The sequence below is a fragment of the Carettochelys insculpta genome, chromosome 17 (genome assembly GCF_033958435.1).
Source record: "Carettochelys insculpta isolate YL-2023 chromosome 17, ASM3395843v1, whole genome shotgun sequence".
NCBI lineage: Eukaryota > Metazoa > Chordata > Testudines > Carettochelyidae > Carettochelys > Carettochelys insculpta.
The window spans coordinates 27,783,131-27,808,817 of NC_134153.1; the positions used below are offsets into that span (position 1 = coordinate 27,783,131).

The 25,687-nt window shown below is 43.5% G+C and overlaps 1 protein-coding gene across 3 annotated transcripts in view; it reads right to left on the reverse strand.

Annotated features, from left to right (window-relative positions):
- ARHGAP40 (Rho GTPase activating protein 40) overlaps positions 1 to 23,556 on the reverse strand; it is a 41,067-nt gene extending 17,511 nt beyond the window's left edge. For 2 of the 3 annotated variants that reach the window (XM_075011889.1, XM_075011888.1), the window contains exons 1-5: positions 23,358 to 23,556; positions 14,101 to 14,297; positions 6,638 to 6,861; positions 1,656 to 1,734; positions 432 to 592 (exon numbers count right to left, since the gene is read on the reverse strand). In XM_075011889.1, the coding sequence (XP_074867990.1) occupies positions 432 to 592; positions 1,656 to 1,734; positions 6,638 to 6,861; positions 14,101 to 14,297; positions 23,358 to 23,473 (777 nt within the window). In that variant the 5' untranslated portion in view covers positions 23,474 to 23,556. The remainder of the gene's footprint in view (positions 1 to 431; positions 593 to 1,655; positions 1,735 to 6,637; positions 6,862 to 14,100; positions 14,298 to 23,357) is intronic. The other variant, XM_075011890.1, reaches the window with a different exon arrangement.
- Positions 23,557 to 25,687: the final 2,131 nt, after the last annotated feature.

Here is a 25,687-nt window from a genome sequence, read left to right on the forward strand (position 1 = left end):
GACATGAGACCATCACAATCCACTGTAGCCCTCAGATGGGGGCCCAATAGCTTCATATATTTTTCACCGATTCTCTTCTCTTATACAAGTCAAAATTCCCCAAAACAGCACATTGGGTCTGGTTTATTATACTTCTGCTCAGTACAATGAAAAGAGGAAGTGCAAGCAGCCCAGACACCAACAATGCAGAACTGTAGGCATTATGTCAGCTAAGATTTGGTGCAGAGATACCTCCTTTCCTGACTTCTACCACAACACAGTTCCTTTTGTTTATCATTGTATTACAAATGCACAAATTCCCCATTCACATATATACAATTCTATTATGCTTAATACCCTGAAAAACAATTAACTACATTCTCAACGCCTCTCTCTAATAAGAGGGGAACACGACAGGTTCCAAAGGAGGAAAAATACCACACAGCCCTTACAGTTAAGGTGCTCTCATCCTTTGTCCTCCTAGGCTCCCGCAGAAGTGATCCCTTGAGCAAAAGGGCTGCTTGCTCCGAGTAGGCAATGTCAGTACAGAATATCTCCTCTTTTCCAGGACTTCTGAGCATGCAGGAAAAATCTTGGAGTCCCCTTGAGTCTGCTATGGATGAAAGACTCTTAATTTAATGAGCTTTGGAAAGCAAAGGGGACATATGGACAAACTAATTTAGGAGCAGGTATTATGTGCAAGATTTGTGAAAGCAACACAAAAAACCAAAAAACCTATATTCATGTGTATTTGAGCTTGGCAAGGTTTGTCAGCACATACTATTATGTCCATGATCAACAGGGTAGAATGGCTTACAGTCAGTAATATCACTACAGTCCACCAGGACAGCAACATGCCAAATGTCTAAGGTGACCTTGAAATCAATGAGTTCTAGATGGACGACTTCAATATAAGTCACAGAATTGATTTTGGCATGATAGCACGTTTCTCTCTAAACTTGTGCATGCCACAGCAACTACTCAACCTCTAAAAAAAAAAAAAAAAAATCAAAAACACCACACCATGATATTTGAGCACTGGGGCAAGTTTAGCAAATCCATGACAAATTAAATGTTTGGATTAACAATCTAAGCCAGTGCTCTGCCATACCCAGATGGCATTGGACCTAGGTATCATAGGACTTAGTTCTTATGCTACATAAAGATAATACTCTTCTCAGAGCCTTTAATACAGGAGGCAAGCTAAGTCCAGGAGGGCCATGCTGTTGAAGATGACACACAAAAGTCTGTACATTTATGCAACTTCACATAACCCGGCAAGAACGTATATTCAGACTGAATTAATCCACTCAGGAGACCAAATGTAAACAAGTACTGCCATCCCTGCCCTTTTGAAACCAAGGATCAATTATAAAAACCCAGAACCTGGACAGTTCTAAGCATTTCCCTTTGCAAACAAAGAGGGTGAATTAGAGTGGTCAAGTGAATTACAACATATCAATTTAATGCCTTATAAAGGGATGAGATTTTGTTGGAAGGGATGCAGATACACATATTAGTTTTTCCACTGCTGCTAAGGAAAAGGGCATAAAAGATATTTGCTTGCATTTTTATATGGTGAAAATGAGTTCATCGTAGATGCTGTGTTCCCGGAACATGCTCCCTGTCTTAACCTCAAGGACACATGGTAAATTGACAGAGTAAAACCGCCTTACGTTTCTTGGTATAGTTTGACGTCTCCACGCTGTGCTGAGACTGAACCATGTCAGACTCCTCCAACTCCTTTACAATCTCCTAGGGGAGGACAAAAAAAGGAAGGAACATGCTTGGTGCAATATATGACAGGCAGAGCAGATCAGAGACCAACACAGGCATCCTGGTTTCGGCAAGGAGGAACAGGCCAAATAATCTTGCTCTGTAGCCCTAGAGAGCAATAACGATGCTATTTAGTTATGTTCAAATGTGCCAGGCCTGCCACGGATGTGACAATCACTTAAAGAACTGCAGTGAAATAATACTGTGCAAACCTCAGGGTACGTATCTTAATTTTATAGTGTCCATAGCTTAACCTTCCTCAGCAGCAGCAACATGCAATTAGCATGTCTGTCCCTGCCCCTCCCTCCATTACCTGTACCCTCGCACAACCGTCAAATCACACATTCTTACTCTTTCACAGCTTCAGAAGTCAGTGGCCACATCTACTGAGTTTAAGTGTTCCAACGGGCTGTCAAAATGCACCAATCAGCAGTCATTTTTCAAACAGCTCCTGTGACATCCATCCACATGGTGCTCCATCCCTGGAATGCTGATCTTTGAGAAGTCACTTTCTTCAATTATGTGCTACTTAGCCACATGGACAAAAATGCCCTGGACAGACTATGTCTCCTTTTTCTCTGCTCCACAATACCACAGCTCTGTGCCACAAATCAGATTGGTCCCTGACGTGACAAATGTCTAAAAGATCAGTGTAATGCCAGGTGCCTCCTAAGAACATGCTGATAAAATTCCATTGTTATCAGAGTGGACTGTGAAAGAGAAAAAGAATATTTCATTCCAGTTTTTTTGGCTCAGACCTTTAATGAAGGCTAACTAGCTCCAGCTGCAACAATCTTAGTGTCCAGTTAACTTGGAAATAAAGAACAAGGAACTGATGCTGAGCTACTGCAAATAAGTGAAATTATCCAGGTGCAAAAAAGTATTTTAATTCCTTTTTCTGATTAACCTTGTGGGCAGCTTTCCCAGTACCACCACCACCTGGTCCTGCACCTCTCAAAGCAGAGTATTATGTTGGGTCAGCAACCAAAGTGACAAGAACCATTTTTTTTGAATTCAGTAAGAATCTGAAGAATTCAAGAGCCATGATGCCTGTAAATAATGTTAAGCTGTACTTTCTGTAACCCCTATTTTAAACAACAGCGCACGCACGCACGCACACACACACACACACACACACCTGTAATACGATACATGTTTACTGCAGGGCATTCACAAACTAGTTACATATTCCATTCCTTCACACTTTACATGTGTTTGTGCCACTGTTTTCCTGACTTTTGCTCCTGAACTCAATTTAATTATGCCAGTTTTATTTCATGTTTAATGTGTGTTGTCCTTCAGAGCAGGAATGCTACAAGCTTCCTCTTCCTTTCCAAAAATCAAGACTTTATTAGCAACACTATCAAAACAGTGTCGTATCCCACAGCGCACTGCACATATTAAAGTGGAAGTTATTCAATGTTTCAATATCACATATTTGCTATTTAGCTATGAGTTGGGCTCACCGTTGAGCTTTTAAGACATTCACCATTTATCGAAAATAGTCAGGTTTTTTGTTTTTTTTTTAACTTTGCAATTCCAACATCAGGAGTCACAAAAGTTCTTAAAGGACTGCATGCAGCTCCTGAGCTGCAGGTTGCAGACCACTGACCTCGGTCCTTTACAGCCTGGCATGCCCATTCTGTGAACAATAATGATGGTGCAACGTGTGTGTGAAAAGCTCTGCTAGAAATGCAAGTAGTTTTGATGACTAAAAATGCTGTTTCAGAAGATCAAGGTGGACTGCAATGCTCCCCACCCTACCCAAAACAGAAAACACTGGCAGAGAACTCATAAGATTATAATCACCATGAAGGAAACTGACAGTCCCTTTGGGCTTTCATCCATTGACATGTGAGTGGTTCCTCCATAGGCCCCGAACCTGTCCTTAATGAAGTCAACAGATGGAGTCCCATTGACTACAAAGCTGCAGGATCAGTCCCAGAGTGAACATACATATTGGGCATAATACCATCCTTAGATCAAATGTAGCACCCAGAATTCACATTAAGAACATGATTAGAAACAAGAGGAAATGTCCCTGCTCCCCTTCAGGTATACATGGGGTAGGGTCTGATCCTAGAACCAGGAGCCCGGTTTTTGTTACTCTTAGCTTCTTGGACTGCTCTCCCCCCAGGCAGCTAGTCCTGTGATTAAGGCAGTGGATGAGGACTTAAGGGATCTGGGTTTGAGACTCACTCAGAATGCAGTGTGCTCATGGTAAGAATCAATAGAGCCCCGAGTGGATATAAAATTGGTACCCACAGCTGCATCTGTATCTGCAAAAGTAAGCCATGGATACCCTCACTGACGTAGAGACACAGGGCTGGACAAGACCTCAGGGGGTCATCAAGTTCAACCCTCTGACAAAAGGAGGACCAATCCCAACTAAACCATCCCACCCAGGGCTTTATCAAGTTAGGACTGGAAAAAAAAAAAAGCCTCTAAGGAAGGAGATTCTACCACCTCCCTAGAACCCATTCCAGTGCTTCACGACTCTTCTAGTAAAACAGTATTGCCTAATATCTGGCCTAGACTCCCTGAACCACAATTTGAGACCATTGCTCCTTGCTCTGTCATCTGTCACCACTGAACAGCCTCTCCCCATGCTCCCTGGAACCCCCTTCAGGTAGGGATATCCACCAATTTGCAAGGTTCTAGATACACTTGTATCCACATCCATAGTGCAGATACCCACAACTCATTTTTGCAGATGACACCCACAGGTGCACATACCCACGGTTATAAAGCAGGTATCCAGGGATTTGCAGGGCTTTAAAAATCAGATGACTGCTGTGTGCCTCCGTTTTCTTATCTGTAAAGTGGTTATAATACACACATGCGCATGCGTGCGCGCACAGAGTATGAGAGCGCTCATGGGTGTAGAAGCACCAGGAACACTGGACATACTAAGTATTTTTGTACAAGGCTCCCACTATCTTCAGTGGGAAACCCACACTTGCATTACAGGGCAGAACTTGGCTCAACATTCAACTGGCCCGTTCCGAAGCCTATTGAAATCAATGGCACTTGGATCAGAGCTTGTAAAAGGGTACCAATCAACACATTTTACAAGCTGTGTAAGATCCCAGAGTATTAAAATAGGAATAATTAAACATCACAAATACATTGATTACATTGAAGATTTGGCATCTCCCCTGAAATGGAGGAAGGCATGAAAGAACTCAGAAGCAGAGCCAATTAATTGGCCTTTTGTACTTTAAGTGCTTATGATCTTATCTTCTCTGGCAGTAAGGGGAAGAAACCACTGGAATATGGAATTCAGGTCTCAGCAAGTGAGTAAGGAAGAAACAAGTTTTCAAACAGCCAGCTTTAAAATTCACTGATTCGTAGTTTACAGCTTTGTACATCTTGCCCAGTGCATTCTGTTAAATGACTGGGGATCTTAAGAACACATGAGTGCAAACAATAATACTGAGAGAGAAAAACATAAATCATTCCTATAGGTGTAACCAGAGCCTGTGGAATGGTGTCTGGGAAACTTGCTTACAGGATAGAAGTAACAGCTTCTAACTTGACCAGACAGAATATTCTATTTCAATAAGATTTAGCATCTCTGAATGAGCACACATTATAGCAAGTATTTTAAAGCATAAAGCTGGACCTCAGTACCATGGATTAAAAAATGCAAATATTAGCCATGTGCACAGGAGATTAATAGTTATAAGCTTAGCAAATACGTTAGAAGCAGCAGAAACTGGAGTCATTTCAGAAGAGCCAATGGAATCACATCACACTTGTTGCTGATAAACTAAAACTAAAACATTTAGTGTCAAATTTTCAGAGAGGCCATTAAGTTGGACCCCAGGGCAAAAAACAGTTACTGTAGGCCCACATAGGGTAACCAGATGACCTGATATTAGGGGCTGTGTCTTAGATACACAAGACTATACCCTTTCTTTCCCCCCAAAAATATAATGTCCCAGTTTTCAGACTTCCTGTTTAGTCACCGTCGCTGCACAGGCAGAATGGTTGTGCGCTGTCACCCACTTGTGCATAAACAAGAACAAGCTACATTATATGGCACTATTCACAACCATACTTCTGTGCAATTAAGCATGCTAGAATTATCTCAACCAAAGAGCAATGAGAAACTACAGCTAACACTGGCCATTAACTTCCAGCCTTATATTTTGGAAATACTAGTTTGTTTTTTCCAGCACATATTTAAAAGGAGAATTTTATATGGTTAGGTATCAGCTGAATACACTATCAAAGTCATCTGGAGAAGAATGAAAGAAACAGCTGATTCCTATGAAAGGTCTGAGTTACAGGGATAATACCAGGCTGGACTCAGATGCATAAAAGGAGTATTCTAGATTTTTAGAGGCATCAAATGGAAAGGAAGGAACTGGGTAACTTCTGTTGGATAAGGTTTCCTGGGTGAATTTGCTAGCAAGTTTACTTCCCTGAGCTTTAGTAAGATAAATGTGATAAAGATCCCCTCCAAAAGGGGCATTAACTAAGATGCTTGTTGGCAGTCTGCAGGAAAGCTACGGACACTAAAACAGGTCCTCAATGTGGGAAGGGTTAAGGCATACTGGCAGGACAGCATTGGAAAAAACTTGTGTTGCTGCTGCCCTGGCCGCTCCTGTTCTCTGGCTACAGAGAGGACTCCCTGCTTATAGAGCTGCCATTCTGCCACCTTGCTCTAGCGCTCCACTGACTAGAGTTAAGTCTTTAAGCTCTCAGTTTCTATAGTGCTGTTTTACTGTAAACCTGAAACACAAAACTCTTAAAGTTCCATTGAGGCTCAAGGGTGAAATGCTGCTAGTTTAGTCACATAACCTCACGGAGCCAGAAAGCCAAAGCAGCTGCTACTATACATGGAAACATTCTGGAAGTCAGTAAATCAACATACCTCAGAGCTGGCCACACCAAAAACATCTCTGACATCACGCACAGGCGGTTTGTTCTTCTTCCGCCGTGACCGTGAGTAAGTATCCAGCCTTCGCTGCACGGCTGCAGCCTGGGTCTTGGTCAAGGTGGAGAGCAGCACTATATTGTTGTCATTGTCCAAGTTGTGCTCCCCAATTAGGTCCGAGAGACCCGCATCCTGCAGCCATTCAGCTTCAGCTTCTCCCTCTGAGGGGCACAGGATGATGAGAAAGGCAGTGTTTGTGAGAAAGATACAGCTAGGACAAAGCAGGGCGAGAGAGACAGCCAGACCTGACAAATCCCAATGGTTCACTTCACTTCAATCCATCCAAGATTGCGTCTCTTGAGCTCCTGCTTTAGGAAACCTAGGCTATGTCTATATTATCCAGAAGAGCGACCTGGTCAGGGTTGAACTTCTGGGGTTCCATTTTGCACATTTGGTAGGTATGTGCAAGACTGACCTATCTGGAGCTGACAGTCGACCCCTGTACTCAATCTTGCGAGGAGTGAGGGAAGTCAACAGGAGAAACTCTGTTGACCTTCCTCAGTGAGGATAGATAGGTAGGTGGATTTCAGATAACTACACAACTGCATATCTGAAATTGATTTATTTTCCTAGGTTAGGCCAAGCCCTAGAGAGATGGAGCCAAACCACATCGCTCCAGCAGGCACCAGGAGAGACTATGCCTGAGCAAAGTACAATCCCTTTCTCGTGTCAGCCACGGTTGGGGAGGGACATGCCCATTGCAAAAGCTGCAGCCTAAACTCCCCTCTGCAGGAGCTCCACAGATCAGCTGGGAGAAGAGGCAGAGCCATCTTACCACCACGTACTCCTTGGATCACCTTATGCCACACTGTTCCCTAGGAAGGCTCATCTTTACATGCTGATGTTGCAAGAACAGCAATTATGGCTGAATCTTGAGCAGACAGAGTCAGGGAGGAAAATTGCGTTCTCCCTTTCTCTGGCACCGTGGCCGACAGCAATGTGGCCTCCAGGGAATTTTGTAGGCAAAATTCTGCCCTGGCATAAGAGAACCATGCTTCTCAGGGACATCGCACCAGTTCACACCAAGAGCGAGCCTCATCCATGACAGCTCCCAAAAACAATGTTATAAACCACAACAGCCAATATTTCCATTGTGACTTTTATGCACTTACAATTTAGACTGTTCCTTTAACAGCTACATACGTAGGTAAATTTAGCTCAGGGCAGATTCAGACTACAAAAAAAAATTCAATTTTATCTTTATTTAATCTCTTCCGCACTGTTACCTTGGTGCTATATTATTATTTTAAGTGGGCCCAGACATCGTTGCAGTATTTCTACATGCTGGTAGAATTAAGTTATATATTTAATTTACAACTATATCCTTTTAAAGAAAATAGTACTACAGTCAAAGCATGTTATAAGTCTAAAACGAAGTTCTCAAAAGACAGAATATGCCAGTTACAAGGATGTTAACAAAAACAATTCTCCCTCCCTGGGCATATATTCTGTGTGCAGATCAGACAGTGCTATGTGAATGAGGATATTCATGTGTGGCTTCAGACTTAATATATTGTATGCCATGAACCCTCCTTTCCTCCTCGGCCAACCCAGTCTTTGCATACCATTATTTATTCACAGACATTTTGTACTCATTCATTTACAGACATGGCTAAAATAAATAATAAAATAAATAAAATCACTGTTGAACTGACTAAAGACAGAATATTTGTTCACGCTCTTAGTCTGTTAGAGCCCTGTATTTCCTCCAAGGACAGCTACTCACACAAACCATTATACTGGTCTATTATACCGTACAACTCAAATAATTTTACAGGAAGTACCCCAGCCTTCCAGTAAAATTATATGTGCAATAGTATGTATGCAAGCCATACAAAAGAACTTTGTCTTAGAAGAAAAAGCTCTCAGACCCAAGAATTCGGAAATAGACTGACATGCGGTTATTGCAATCGACCATGCAAATCCATTATTGGTCGGATAAGTCATGAGAGAAGCTGGAGACTCAAACACTGCCCACAGACCTTCACTGCCCCTACCTACCATTTCTCGAGATGCAAAGGGCCCACAGTAATAGTACCCGAGCCTAGTGAAGTTAAATTCATAGTGACCGGACAATGCTAACGTATCACCGCAAACACCTTACAAACAAGCAAAAGAACCCATATAATGAAGGACGAGGGGAGAGCTCATTATGGAGTGATAGCTACAAGGTATTTTCCAGGCTACATCTTATTTTGTAACTTGGTAAAGAAAGAACAGAAATAAATATCACTTGCTTTGTAATATAGATTTACTATTCGGAGGTTCAGATCGGTTCTCATGAAGTCTGAGTTTTGAGGTCAGTGGGAACAAGCCGTGTGCAATAGTTTATTCAATTTTGGTAGTGAGGAGAACTATCATGGACATTTTTGCAACTTTTAAAACTTTTAACTCCAAAACACAACAGAAAATGAAAAACAGACAGAGCTAATAAGATATCCAATTTTGTGGTTTTCTAGTAAACCTAGTGGCCTACCTGAAGTCTCCCAAATATCTTGAATATAATTAATGTAAATAATTTCAACGTAGTAGCCTCTGGCTAAATTACATTTACTGTTGGCGTAAATGGAAACAAGTGTGACTAGCTATTTGTTTGAGAAACTCCACAGGGATGATCTGTCCCATTCAAAGAAATCTGCCTTCAGCCATTTAATGTGGAGAATAATTTCAAGGCTGACCCAAGCTATGTAGGTATCTAGTAATACTCCCGGGGAGAAAAGGGAAATATGTACTTGAGGAAGCCACATGGATCTGGAAATTTAAAGAGAGCACTGACCATCATGAGCACACCTTTTGGAATGTAATTTAGCCAAAAAGGGAGTACTCAGAAAGGAACATCACCCTGAATTACTCCAAAAGATTTAGCCCACCCTGAACTACCAGTTCAATGTACAATATCCCAAAGTGAAAGAAAAATTTGATACATGGATTTTAAAGAAGCTGTAAGGGGAAAAGATTTCCCATTGCACAGGCTTAGATATCTGGCAGAGTCTCTAAGCTTCTAGGTGGGCAGAAGTAGTCAAGGAAATTCTAAGATTAGGTAAGTAAAATCCAGTTTAATCGGTTAACTGGTTAAACTGTAAGCTAACCTACTGTTTAACTGGTTGACCAATTAAAGGGGGAGGTGGCTTTCTCCCCCCCCCCCCCCCAGATGCAGCACACCAGGGACTAGGGCTATTCTGTCCAGGCTGGAGAAGCGCCCCCCTGCCAGGCACCACGGCTGCTCCAGCCACAATCAAGTGCCTCTCACCACCTGCAGCCCCACAGCACTGGAGCAAACCCCATCTGCAGAGAGCAGGGGGCTGTTCCAGCCCCTATTGGTTAGCCCTCATCCATTTTGGGTGAGGCTTACTGGTTAACTATTAACTTCCCTATCTGAGATTCAGAAATCTAACGCTCGTAACTTCACTTGAGTGCCAGCCCAGCATGGCTTTTTGCAGCATAAGTTCCTGATATTTATTTTATCAGAGGCTCTCTTTCCACAAAGATAACAAACAACTGCCACTAAACACACTCATTTAAATCTACACTTTATGACTGGACAGCCGGGGCAGTCTCTGGACTGAAGATCATGAACTGAGGACTAGTGAGATAACATGATGATCTGATGACGACTTGAATACAGTTTTGTAGGCATGGAAGCTGACCATCTTCCTCCACACAGTGTCACAGAAGAATCCGATGGGCTTTGAAAGTACAAGGAGACACAAAATTACCAGAAGAATCCTGGTCATCTTACGTGCATGACAAAATATACATGCTCTGATGACAGTTTGTGGTCAGGGCGTTTATGATTAATTTTCCCAGAGGAGAAAAACTACCTGCTTCTCAGGAAAGAGACAGGATATTTTTCATTTGTGCCAGCATTTTGAGGAGCTCATCCGTGCATGGCAGTCTGAGTTGGCTTCTATTAGGGTTATCGTTATTAGCTGTTTGCTAAGCTCCAATAACATGAATTAGTGTTTAACGGGGGCGGACAAGATATAGCCCATCAAGCCTTTTAATCCAGACCACAGCCAGCTGCAATGGCGGGAGGAAAAGGGGTGGGAGAACAAGGGTTGCTGCCCCTGCCCCCAACAAAATCTCTCAGTTTCCACTGGCCAGTTTCATGCTCTATGCCTGCCCTCAAACTTCCTCAGGTCCTACTGACCAGAAACCAGCCAATAGAAGCTGACCGATTTTGCTGGAAGCCAGGAAGTGCAGCACAATCTCTCAGCTCCCATGGGCTGGCTTCTGGCAGTAAGACATGACAGGTTTTGCTGGGGGCCCCAGCATATGCTCCCCCTCGCCCTGCCCCAGAAGAGAGGGCCACCCGGAACAGCCAGGGAGCTGGAGCTGCTGGCAGGAAGCCTAACAGAGTGCTGCCTGCTGAACTACTTAGGTAAGTGCCTCCTGGCCGTGGTCAGTTTCTAGCATTGCAACCCCAAATCCCTCCCAGGCCAGAATCCTCTCCTGAGCCCTGCACTCTGATCTGAGTCACCACCCAAACCCTCTGTACCCTCTTCCCTGCCTTGTCCTATCCCCACCCCAGGGCAACCCCCTCTACAACCCTGGACCCACTCCAATATCCCTCCTCCAGGTCGGAATCCTCTTCTGCACCCAACTCCCCCGCCGGGACCTTACACTCCGATACCCTGCGCCAGCTCATCACCTCTCCCTCACCCAAACGCTCTCTCAGACCCGACAGCCTATCCTGCATCCCAGTCCCCCACACTGAGCTCTCTTCTGCGCCCAACCTCTATCCCAGATCCCATGCTTCCTTCCATAGGAAAGTGCAACCCACGAGCAGTTACCAGAATCTTAGTTCCCCCGCCTCCCCCTGCTCCAACGCCATCAAAATAGGTGCTCACGCCTCTGCTGTGCTCTAAATTGTAACCCGGAATCCCAACCCTGCACTGCCTAATCTGCAAAGACCATTCAGTGCTCTCCTCCCTTTGGCAAAGCTGTGAAGAGCTCATGGTACAGCACCATCTAGTGGGCTGCACTGCCTGCAAGAAGAAAATCGTTCACAAAACAATGAAAGTAAAAAACTTAACAGGGAATTCATGGATTTCCAACACAGAAGGGACTATAAGATCCAATCTGACCTCCTGATTAGCAGAGCACCCACATGGAAAGAAGAAAGGAAGGGGGGATGACCAGAGGGAAGGTAATGTCTTTGAAAGAGGATGCCTTTTCACAATGTTCAGCATGTTTGCACAAATGCACTCCTAGCATCTCCAGAAACAAACCCTACATGTGGATGTACAGCCTTTCACAAACAAGGTCAGATACCCAGCCACATTAGGATCCAATTTGGAATCCCCAGAGCTCATCTGCACAGGCTAGGCGATGATGCCTGCAACTGATGAGACTGTTTGGAAATGCAGCACCTTACACCTACAGTTGCTTTATGTTATGCAAAATAAAGCTTTAAATGCTCAGTGTATACAAGGCCATGCTGCAGAATTCTTCTCACACCCCAGCATCTTTCTCCCTTTTCCACATCAGGGGCGAGTTTTCACTAATGCCTGGTCTACATTAGGGAACAAAGTCGATCCTAGATGTGCAATTCTAGCTATGCTATGAGCATGGCTAGAATCAATGCATCAGGATCAACATTCTGCCTTAGTATAGATCAGGGATCTTCCGACTCGCGATGATGTCCCTTATTCCATGGCAATAACGTGGAGTACCAAGGCCAACAGCTGAGGCCAGAGAGATTAATTTTGCTGGATCTTCACACACACGGCAAAACTGAACTCCAAAAGATCAACTGCCGTGTGTTGAAAGCTGGGTAAATACAGACATACCGTTAGCGGAAGATTGACACTCCTACAGTCGATCTTCCAGAGTTTGATTTAGTGCATCTGGCAGGGACATGCTAAAAAAATAAAATATTCAAGTCACAGGCTGCCCCCCCCCCCCGGCCCACCATGGTACTCCTCGTAAAGGGAAGTCGACAGGAGAGTTTCTCCCATTAACCTCCTACAGTAGGGCTGCACCAGAAATTCAACTTAAGGTATATCATCTCCAGTTATGCAATTATCATAGCTGGAATTGTCTAACTTAGGTCAAATTTCTTTTGTAGTGCAGACCTGCACTAAGATCGCTGCCTCTAACCTTTACTTGCAGAAAAAAAAAATGGTAATAGAGAGATAATTTTGGGGAGGGCTAGAGGGAGCGATATTCCCAGGTAAAATAATCAAAAGCACCTGTTGTGACATTATTGAATTTTAATATGAACATGCAAACATTGTTGCAATCTCTGTTCTATGTTTGCACCAAATCTTGTGCAAAGTAGGCAACATGAAGGATCTATGGAAAGCATAACATTCTTTGATTCTGTTTATACTGCTCACATGCATGTATCATTTTTATATTTGAAGGTATAAGTACTGGCTCTGCACTTGTATTTGAAAATTTTATTTTCTGGAAGACCTCAACAGGAGGCTTGGTAACCTATTGTGCAAGGCTTCCTTGTCAAATGAAAGAAAGGGATTTACCAGGATTCAAAACGTGAGGAATTTGGCTGTGAACATGCAATCCAGCAGGCAGGCAATAGCTGATTGCCTAAAAAGGACTTGGACAGGTAACCTGCTAATGTGACAGATGCCCTCTCAGAGGTGCTTCCACAGAGGGAGAACAATGGAACTCCTTCCACTTGGGCAAGGGTGTAAAAGGGGAGCCAAGAAAACTCCTCCATTTGTTTTCCTTCTAGCTCATCACTTCAGAAGCATCTTTGCCATGAACTTGAGCCCCAAAGGATATAGTGCAGAGACTTAAGATAGCAGCCTACTCCACATCTGCTGCAAGCCTGAATCAAGCACTTTTGACTGGGGTATGTAATTTGATGGCTTTAACAATTCTACTCTCAACCTATTCTTTCTTTTTACGAATAAACCTTTAGATTCCAAAGGACTGGCACAGCTTGCTCTTTCTCAGATCTTACCCCATTCATTGGCCTGGGAATATGGCTGTTCCTTTGAGCCTGGAAAAACTTGTTTGGACTTGGTGAGATTTGTTTGCATAACCTCTCATCTCTGCAAAGGTTACTGGCTGTGGTACAAGAGAAGCTGGAGCATGCATGGGAATTGCTTGTGTGGCTTCTTGCTAGCCAAGGTGGTAGAAGTACTGTTTGTGACTGATTTGTTGTGTCTTACAGTAGAGGACCCCCCCAATCCCCCCCAGTCTTGGGCTGTAAGTAGTCCTGTTTTTAGCAATTCACCCTGATTTGGCCCTCTGACTGGTGCCCAGAATAGCCTCCAATATTACACATATACTGAAATAAATTAGGAGCCTACATCTCACATTCAAAAGGACTCTAGGTACTTTTCGGAAGTTTTTCCAGTGATATTTGTTCCTTGCCAATGACATTTTCCTCACCAGTTCTCCCTCCACCCATATTCCAAATGACCTACCTTCTGGGGTTTTGATATCTGCCAGGTTGCACTCCTCTTGCTCAGCTTCTGTGCTCTGTTTGATATTCTCCACTTCCAGCCAAAAGCTGTCCATTGACAAGCTGTCCAAAGAATCTGCTCTGGAATTCAAGCACCCGGACAACAGGGGCTCCACAGAACTCTTCTGAGGAAGCTGGCTCATTTTGCAAGGGCAATTTCTGGTGGGGATAGAGGACGGAAATTAAATACACTGAAATCTAGGCTCCACTGCTATACTTACTGAGAATAAGTTAACACTTGATGATTAATTACTGTGACAATCAAATAAAGATAAGTGCTTGATGTCCTATTGTTTTTGTTTAGCAATACTAGGGAGGTTGAACACTGGAAGCAAGCTCATTAATTAGTCTAGCTACATGCAGTATGATGTGAGTGGAAGTAGTAAAAATACAAGTTTCTTTGAATTGTCCTTCCAGTAACCTCCTATGGAACACCCTTGAGTGGAAGTGAGGGGTAACGAAATCGCCTACTGTACGCCTTGCTAAAGGAAGTGCCTATCCTGGTCCACATGGGACTATGCCAGCACAAAACTAGGTACCTTAGAGCATACCAGTGGAGTCTACACTAGGCAGTTAGTTCACAGGACTTCAGAGCACCTAACAAATCACACCCCTCTGGTACTCTTCGCTAGCACCACATAGACGAGCCTTTAGAGACCAGACATGGAGACCAAAATTACTCCCCAGTTACCTGCTAAGCAACAGATTGTTAGGCTTTAGGCAAAAAAGCTTCATCAAGTGTACAACAGAAGTTATCCCAGGCACAGTGCCAGGAAGTGAGAATTTAGGAATTAACACTGCCACAGCACTCAGGGTGAGCAAGAGGCTCCGACTGTTTTTCACAATGGCTTTGACAGCTTCATAGTTACAGAACTTGGGTTCAACCTCAGCCCCTAGCTAGTTGGTCAGGGCTTGCCTGCCTGATTTCCACAAGGAACTCAAAGTTCCTTGAAGAAAAGAATGATTCTAGATCATTCCAGACTCAGAATGCAAACCTTTAGCAGTGCCGAGACAAACCAGTCAGTACCACTGCTTTTGTCACGAGCTATATAAACTGATCTAGCCTTATGTAGCCTGCTAACTAGTCTGATAACCTGGAACCTCTGTGTTACATCACAGATTTTGCTGTTATACTCTGCATTTCAAAGGACTGTTAAGAGCTCTTACAGGTGAAACAGTTCAGTGTTGCCAACTCTTGCAGCTGCATCACAAGTCTCACAATGTTTGGTGCTTTCCTTGAAGCTCCAGCTCCCGAAGACATGCAATTGTGAGAAACTCGGCTTCAGTTTAAAAACGCTTCTGATGCCCTCATGGGCAAGGAAAAAGAAAAGAAAGAAAGAAAAAAAAAACAAAACCCTAAATGCTCAAATCCAAAAGGCAAGCAAGTCTTTACCCTAATTTTTTTTTTAAATCTCTGTGTTTAAGCCAATCATGGCTTTGGGGAATCCAGCTCTTGTGTTTTTAAATATTTGGGACTGGCACTATTGGCAATTACAGTAGAACCCTGATTATCCAGCCTTCCTTTATCCAACACTCCTTGGTATGCTCTGCCAGCCTAACAGCAAGTGGCCCTGATCCACTGGCTGGCCCTGCTTTATCCAACATTTGATTACCGGATCATCCTTTGGTCCCGTTTAGGTCAGATAATTGGGGTTCTACTGTTGTAAGAAAAGTAAAGCAGGAAAGACCTACAGAACAGAGAGTGCACTGCTGTGATTCCCTGACGGGAAGTTCAAGATAATAAAGTCTTATTAGACCACCCAGCCACCACACTATGGCTACGTCTACACGTGAAGCCAACATCGAAATAGGCTATTTCGATGAATAACGTCTACACGTCCTCCAGGGCTGGCAACGTCGATGTTCAACTTCGACGTTGTGCGGCACCACATCGAAATAGGCGCTGCGAGGGTACGTCTACACGCCAAAGTAGCACACATCGAAATAAGGGTGCCAGGCACAGCTGCAGACAGGGTCACAGGGCGGACTCAACAGCAAGCCGCTCCCTTAAAGGGCCCCTCCCAGACACAGTTGCACTAAACAACACAAGATACACAGAGCCGACAACTGGTTGCAGACCCTGTGCCTGCAGCATGGGTCCCCAGCTGCCGCAGCAGCAGCCAGAAGCCCTGGGCTAAGGGCTGCTGCCCACGGTGACCATAGAGCCCCGCAGGGGCTGGAGAGAGAGCATCTCTCAACCCCCCAGCTGATGGCCGCCATGGAGGACCCGGCAATTTCGACGTTGCGGGACACGGATCGTCTACACGGTCCCTACTTCGACGTTGAACGTCGAAGTAGGGCGCTATTCCGATCCCCTCATGAGGTTAGCGACTTCGACGTCTTGCTGCCTAATGTCAAAGTTAACTTCGAAATAGCGCCCGACGCGTGTAGCCGCGACGGGCGCTATTTCGAAGTTAGTGCCGCTACTTCGAAGTAGCGTGCACGTGTAGACACAGCTCATGAGTGTTTGCTTCCTCACCCCACCTACTGAGAGCTGTATCACCCAGATACAGTCTCAAAATAAGAGCTCTGCATTTGCAGTTTTGCAAAGTCCCCAAGAAAGGTCAGACGTGCTTCTAAAGGGGATCCAATAACCAAATTCTTAAGAAACGAGCATATTACAGTATGAGTTGGGGAAATAAAAACAAGTATCTTTCCCCACTGACCAAAATAGAAGAGTTCTGCTTCGTATGCCCCTGGGCCAATTCCAAAGGAAAGTAATGGTCTCTTGATCAAGTGCTTGCCTCTGTGATACAATCGCTTTCTTTCTATAGTAGTCACTGGCCTCACCCAGGAAGTAGTTTTGGGGAAACTAATCACTGCTCACAGATTTTCAAAAGCCAGAATCAAAGTGGTGCCAGGAACACAGAAAAATATCCATCTGTATGCATAAGACAGACACTGATACATAAATGTGCACATGTATTACATTTAAAGCTATATACACAAAACATTTATTTTTCTGCATTGGGGTCAAATAAGGCATACAAGAGAATGGGAACACTGAATCAAGGACACATCACCTTGCTTACCTTGTCAGGGACAGGAAAAAGACAAAATTTACCCACATCAAGAGCCAAATCTTGACCTCAGAAGCACAGAAGAATCTACAAACATGCTCATCATGCCATTAGCTAGGCAGGAAATAAGCTAGTCAGGCAATGAGAGGGACTATACCTATGCTAATTACACTCACAGCGATTCCACCCCAATCCCAAAAACTCAGAACATCCCAGTTTTCTGACCTAGTCACACCTGATGTGTAACTGACTCAACCATTTTCTCACTAAATTTGGCCCACGGACATCCAGGGTTCCATTCCCACTGGTATCATACGTGAAGTTAGACTGCAAGATTTCTAGTGCAGGGGCCCATCTTTTGATTGTGCATTTGGTCCAACCTTTAGCACAATGGAATGCTGGCCCTTGAGCGGGTGCTCCATTTAAAATAATTCCTATGACTATCAAGCTGTATCTACACTTGGCTAAAATTTCGAAAGGGCCATGCCAAGTGGCCAAATCAGTGAATACTAATGAGGCACTGAAACGAATATTCAGCTCCTGATTAACATGCTGCTGGCTGCGGCACTTCGAAAGTGCTGCATTTCGATCGTACACGGCTCATCTGCAGTGGGCCCTTTTCAGAAGAGCCCCGCAAACATTGAAATCCCCTTATTCCTATCAGCTGACTGTCATTGTCAGCTGATAGGAATAAGGGGATTTCGATGTTTGCGGGGTACCTTTTGAAAAGGGCCTCCTGTAGATGAGCCGTGTACGAGCGAAATGCGTCGGTGTTCCCTGTAAGTTGAGCACTTGGGCTGCTGCCCAAGAGAGATTCAGGTGCTGCCCAACTGATTAGCAGAGCACCCACAGCTGGTGGTGCACATCTATACATACTTTGGTACACAACAAAACTTACTCCACCCACAGATGGAAAAAATTAGAGGGAACATCGATGACTGCCATGGCTGTAGTACTTTGATGCCTCGCAATTTATTCTCACCCAATAAGGTTAGACATCGCTGTCCTTTCTATTTTACTGAAGGAGAACTCAGAGGGAAGGCAAATGATTATCCCAAGGTCATGTAAGAAATCTGGTGTGGTATAGTGACTTGACCTGAAAGCTCCAAATCTTCAGACTGACACACTAGCCAGTGGGCCATCCTTCCTCTTGCACTACTCTAAAGCAAACAGATTTCAAGCCCAATTGCATCTCTAAACTAAAAACCATGAATGGTTTTCTTTTGATTTTCCAAAGCCTGTTTAAAGCTGCATTACAAATGTGACCAATGAGGCAGAAAACATATCAAGTTAACATCAGATTCTGGACGCTAAGATTAGCGCTCACTGAAGAAGGAATATTCAGTAACCCACACGAGTAGCAGCAATTTAGATTGGATGTGGAGATTGTATATTTCAAACAATCAAGCCAGCTAGACCTGAGCAAAGAGTGGCTGGAACATCCAGGTTCATGCTGATGAACTTTAATACTCAGAAAACTTTTTGTTGGGGTTAAAGTTTTTTAAAAATTAACTCAACAAAAGCATTCAGCTAGAAAATCAACTTGGTGAAGTGCATAGCTTAAAAACTAAACAAAAAACACAACCATGGCAACCCTCCACCTCAAAATACAATGGTGTAAGTACCAAAGAAGTTCATTTACTGCACGTCATGTTGCAGGCATCATGGGTAGCTAAAAAGCCCAAACTAAAGCAAGAGTCATTGCAAGAGATAATGTAGACGAAGTGCTGGACCAGAAGATAAAACTGACTCACTCCAAGCAGTGGAAGCTTGCTGCTCTTCTCTTTTCACTCTCCTCTCCGTCCAACAATCTCTACTTATTCTTGATGCAACACAATGATCTAACTCAGCTTGTTACTAGCTGCATCTTCCCAGCTGGTAACATCCACATTGAAACTTTTCAAGTCCCTCTTGCAAATATCCTTAAATCTGAACGTAGGTCAGCCCAGTGGCCTTGGAGCACCCTAAGTTTTCCATCCAGGAAATTCTTTGGACTGTACCCATTGTCCAGTCACTACGAACAGCCAAGTCCATAAAGATATCTGTGTTTGATACTAGTGATTACATCTGGCTGTTCTGAATTTTGCTATTTCCAAGTACTTCTGCATCACGTAGATTGGCTCTCACACTTGATATCAAAATTCACCTCCCTGCGTGTGGCAAGTGCTGTGTCAATGACATAGGAAATTCTGTCATGCTCTCAAATATGCGGCATTGAAGAGTTTTCCCATCTAATCCTGTGTGGAGACAACACCTGTGTACTAGATGAGAAAGCATTACAAAGCAGCAAGAGGGACCAATACGCTCAAGAGAACTGGTGCCCAGACACATTCCTGTTTGATACCAACTGTGGATTTCAAAGCTATCACTTTGATCACCAACACAGCTTAATGCAATCCAAATCCAACTAAGGAAGACTGAGGGGCAACAAATCCTTTCTGTTGACTACATCAAAAGCCTTTGTAAGATCCATGGAGAAGTTTGCATTGTTCTTATTCCATCTTAGTGCAAAGAGCATGCTGACTGCTGATGTACCAGTACAGAAGTTGCACTAATTCTCCAACTATACACAGTCAGCCAGAATTAAGAACATAAGAACAGCCACAGTCACCTAATGGTAGGATATGGTCTACTGGCTAGAAGCTCAAGCTAAAAACAAAAAAACAAAAAAAAAAAAATCAGACTGGACGGTGTTAAAAAAAAAAAAAACCAACCCAATCATGATGCTGATTAACCATTTTAACAGTTTACCGAGGATCATAGTGGATTTTCCATCAAGATCAGATTTTTTACAAAAACATCTAGTCTAGGAATTGTTCTGGGGGAGTTCTCTGGCCTGTATTATACAGCAAGGGTGTGCAAAGGGGGCAGGGCATGAAATTCCATAAGGAGGCGCAGAATGATTGGCTGTTGGTGTCAGGCTCACCAATCTCGTTAAAAATGTTGAGCTATGCTACGGTTTTTATGTCTGTGCAATTACATTTCTATACTGATTAATAAAGTTTTTATGTTCTACAGACTTCCTTCCTTACGCACGCATGCTGACAGAGGGTTCCCTCCCCCCCATATGAGCATGACTGAAATTTCAGTCAGTCTGGATTACATTAGATGGGTTGGGGTGAGGTGCCACTTAATTTCAGGAACAAAAATTGTTCTCTGTAGGGAAGCTAGTCTCTTTCTTAACAGGTTTTGGAGGTCCTCAGGGAAAGCATGCTAGAAGGGTATGTCAAGGATCCTTTTCTGTTTGGTCCTTCATTTATCAAAATAAGGCCTCCTTGGAATCACAAAGATACATTTCACATGAGGTTAGTACATTTCTAAGTTGCCTTCCCACTACTCTAATGCTGAATGCCTACTGTAGTAATTACCATGAAATAACTCAGCAGCACCACTCATTTCCTGTTGTAGCCCACTCCAGAGGCTGGCCAATTTCACTATGCATTTAGCCAGACAGAATAGAAAGCAGAGTTTACCGCTCAGGAATGCTGAGAAACAACAACAGGCAAGACATTATGAGGAAGGTACATGAATTAACTACTGACCAACAGTATAAGGACTAGAGAAGGACACTTAAGATTCAAGTTAAGCTTCATACTTGAGATTTAGGGACAGTGGGAAACAGGAAGGGCAGAAACCATAAGCTCCTTAGATTGCTCAGGTAATATCCACACTTAAAAACTGTTGTGTCACTGCAAATTTCTGGTGTAGACCAGCCATGGGAAACCAAGAATAGGGAGTGGATCATATGAGTGGCCCTCCATCTCAGTGGGCTGTGGCAGTACGTGGCCCACTGAAGTTCCACTTGCGTCCTGAGGACCCTGTCTGCTCCTCTCACACACTAGAGCCCTACAAGTCCTACTCCCCCCCACCCCATTAGCACTTTTGGATTGCCACCAATTGCCCGATTTGTACTATGTCCCTGCTCCTTCCCCTGTATCACAGAGCTGGAGTCACAAACAGCTGATCTGCAGCATTCCAGCTCTGGCAGGAAAGGGGAGGAGCTGGGGCAGAGTGTGACTTCGCAGACCTGTGGTGCTCTGAAAAGCACGAAAAGGGCAGGAAGCGCAGGGGGTCTGTGGGTGGAACTCCAGAGTGCCACATGTGACCCATGAGCACAGGTTGCCTACCACTAACGCAGGACATTCATTACAGCTACAAGAGGGATCTTTAAATTGTCGCAGTTAATCCACCTCCTGGAGAGGCAGCAGCAGGTAGACAGAAGAATTCTTTCAGCACTGTCAGTATCAGGAGGTGGGTTGATTTAACTACATGGCTCAGGGTGTGAATTTTCCACCCCAAACAACACAGCTAGATTGCCTTAATTTTTTCCAGAGACCCATGCTGAGGCAGCAAGGCGTGTTGACTTTGCTCAGAAGCAGAAGACCCCCACAGCTTGGTAATTGTTCTGAGAGATTTATCAAAAACAGCTGCCTAAAACCAGTTAACCTCTGCATTTGTTCAGGTTGCCTGAACAGTTCCTATGTGCAGCTTGGTCATCTTATGGAATGTCACCAAGCAAGTTCTAGAGCTTAGAGAATGCAAAGCAGCTGGCTTCCAGAGTATACAACAGGGAACTTGCCAAGACACACACATGGCCTTTTGTCAGCCAAATTTAAATAGAAGGTTTAGAAATAATAGAGGGGGGTGCATTCAGGGACAGAAAGCTGGATCAATAGCTCTTTTCTGAGAGTACTTGGGAAGAAAGCTAAACAAAAAGGTACCATTACTGCGTAAAATGATAAGTATCTTAATGATAATCTGATGCACATTCCATAGTTCCTATTGCAGGAACAATGGATCATTAAAAGCAGTTAAATCAGAATATCAGGATTTTTTGCATATCATTTCTCTCTACAGCAATGATATTCTACAATACTATAGTAAGTAGATCAACAGATATTTTGGAGCATAAGCTTTTGTTGGCAAAGACCTGCTTCATCAGAGGTCTCAGGCATCTGACGAAGCAGGTCTTTGCCCACGAAAGCTTATGCTCCAAAATATCTGTTAATCTATAAAGGTGCCACAGGACTTCTTGTTTTTGAAGATACGGACTAACGCAGCTACCTCACTGATACTTCTACTCCAGTGTCTTCAGACTGAGCAATACAGGTATTATGTTGGCAGTGTGGAGAATCAAGAACTTGAAGCAGGTGGTTACATGTTTTTTTCAGAAGTGCAAAGGCTTCAAAATACTCAGTACTCTAGCAGTACTCAATTGTCCCAAAGAAAATACTTCCACAGTCTCAAAAAGGTGCTTCTGATTTAGAATCTGGTTCATATATAATATGGATATAAAGTAACATTCTTCCCCTCACACAATTTTTAAAAACCATGTTTTTTGTTTTCCTCCCATGTTGCTCAGACCAATTATCCAGCAAAACAGACTACACAACGTGCTGAACTTCAAAAAGTACAATTGAAAACATTCATTCATTTTCCTGTGAACCCTTCCAGATAGGTAGGTTAGATTATCCTAACAATAAAACATTTTCAAAACAGAATTTAAACAGTAGGTCTTTTCCCAGCAGCTGTATATTCTAGATACAAACTGGTGAGCCAACTAACTAGCAGAATCCAGTAAAAGATGCTCTGATATGAAACAGCAGGTTAAAACCAAGAGTAATTCTGTCAAAGATTTGATTTAGTAATAAATGATTTGTTGTAGAACAGTGTAATACAGATTCAGAGAGTAATTCACACTGCATACTGTATAAAAATACACTTTTCCTGGCGCTCGTGTTCAGTTTCATCAACTATAGAAAATGGGCTATAAACTGCATTTGTAATTGTTTCAAGTTTTTACTTCTGAAGTCTGGATGAAGAAATTTTCAGATCCCATAAGTTAGTCCCTCCCTGACATGCTTCCCTCTCTGTCTGCCCCCACCCCTTTGCTTATACAGTTTCATTGATTAAGGTTTGTTCTGTTTCATATAGTAACTCAGAGCTAAGAAACATACTAATTTACCCTGATTTACATTCAAATGCTATGTGAGAATTTGTGGAAGCTCAAGATGGCCAAAGTGTGTTTTAAAGGAATTCTTAATTACTCTTGTTCATATACCTTTTAGCATTTCACCTGGTTTCCACTCATTTGTACATTCTAGTGCAATATTGTCCCACCTCCACCTCCTGCTTTCTGAGCAAAACTTAAATGTACAATTAGGAAAAAAAGGAAACTAAAAATGTGAGTACTCAGTACCTGCAAATGCCCAAGACCTGCGAATGGATAGGGCCGTGAATGGGTTGCAATACTATCTGAGGTCTGGGAATCCGAGTTCTGGAAAATGCAGAAGCAGGCTTCCCTATTTTATCCATGGTCTTGGTTTCAAGAAGACTCTATGGTTACTTTCTTTCAGCAGCAGTCCATCCGTGCCCCTTTCATAGTCAGAGCAAGAGTTGCTGTAATTCCTTGCATTACATCTGCAGCTGATTGCAAAGAAAGCAAAACCACAGCACCACCTACTCATGCTGTAGAAACTCTGCTAATTGGATGGAATTCCCTCCTCCTCCTCTCATCCATCCAGACAGACTGATATAATTAATTCATGGTAAACATACCTGTAACTTTAAATACACAAATATGCAGCCTGTCCAAGGGCTATTATCATCCTTCCTCTGCTAGGAATGCAATACATACCTGAAGGGCACAGCGAGACCAGTTTCAACCAGCTGAAAAGTGTACTGTAAATTTAGATCTAGAGACTGTGCTACCATTTTCCATATAACCGATGAAATCAGACAGGGAACATGCCCATATCAGGGCTGGTTGAATGATAACTAAAATATCAGCCATGTGAAAAGTAACTCCTTTGAGCCGCATGAATAGCGGTATACAACGAAGCCACCTGAACTGTACCAAGGTTCCTGACAGACTGGGATATGTTAGCCTTCCAGTAATCCCAAAGAAAGTCATCTGACCTCTGGCAGATAAAGTACACAAATGGAAGCCCAACAATTCTTGGGAAAAAGGAAAACAGTTATGACTGTTCAGTCTCTGTTCCTCGGGTTGGTATCACCTTCTGGACCAATTTCCTGACCTGTTAGAGCATAAAGCAGTACAGGTTGAACCTCTCTAGTGCAGCACCCTTGGGACCTGACTGGTGCTGAAGCAGAGATTTTGCCAGACCACGGGAGGTCAATATGGTCTTGCAACATTACCACTGCTTATTGGGTTGTTAGAAAACATTTAGGGATAAATTACAGCCAAATAACAGCACAGAACACTGAGCCAAAGTCTGTGTGCAGCCACCAGTTCTACAGCACCAAGGGAAATTTGGCCACACCCATGATAAGTAAACATCTGGCTAACCAAAATCATGCCAGACCATGGATGTTGCCTGACCAGAGTGCCAGATTAGAGAGATTCAGCCTGTATTAAGTGGATTGCTGTACTACAAACAACATGCAACCAAAAACATTTGGCAAAACGTAAATCCCTGGCTCAAAAATTCTTTTAAGACAAGCAACATGACAGCAGAGGGCAAAAGAAAAGCAAGCATTCCTCCTTCCCATTGTGAATGGCTTTTGTCCTGTCATCAGCTTCTTCCTTCCACAGTCAATTGTTCTGAGACCTTCCCTGCCTGATTTTCTGTTTATTTTCTGCTACTTATCTTTACACTAACAGAGTTGCCTTTACCACTGCAAAACGGATAGAAAAAGCAAATCACATTTGAAATTTACTCAGTGAAGCCCTGTGAGGCTAGTCAAACGTTGAGATAGCACAATTAGTGCAAGGGGCGCTAGGAGGGTGCCCCTCCTAGCTTGGCAATGCGAAGTTCTATGGCACCTTATAGGGACATAAGTTTTCATGGGCAGAGACCCATTTTGTCAGATGCATCTGCTGAAGTGGGTCTTTGCCCACGAAAGCTTATGAGCCTATACACCTGTTCGTCTATAAAGGTGCCACAGGACTACTCTTTGTTTTTGAGGATGCAGAGTAATATGGCTACCCCTCTGATGATAGAGCTGTGTGTCATTCTCTTATAACTGGGTCAGAAGGGGCGCCACCAGCTGGCTTTCCTCAGAATGACTCAAAACTAAGAGTATGGAAAGGCCCTCATTTGTGGGTTCCTTCTACTTTCTTAAACACAGCCACTCTTCCAATCCGCGTTCTACTAGCTATGGAGCTCCTAGGTGGGCGATTCCAAACCACTGAAGCTCATCAGTGTAGATCTACTGGCCAGCCAACACCACCAGTTTATTCACAGCAGGCAAGCGTGGCCCATGGCAAGCTTTAGTCTCATGCTTCACTTTGTTCCAATGTGCAGTTTCTGTACAGGAGGCTGAATTTAGATGCCAACCCGTTTGTAGAATTCTGTGAATCTCTCACGTGGGCATTAATACCAGCTAGCAGGGTAAAAGTCACCGTTTCTATAAAAACAACAAAGTTACCCTCACTTCTGTTCAGTAATTTGTCCTTTTGACAGTCTAGGAACTCCACAGGGCGATTCTAAATTGTTTATCATATAAAGTTTCTGCTCAAAAACAGACCAGCCAAGCCCAGACCTGGAGTGCTCTCACATCTGCAAT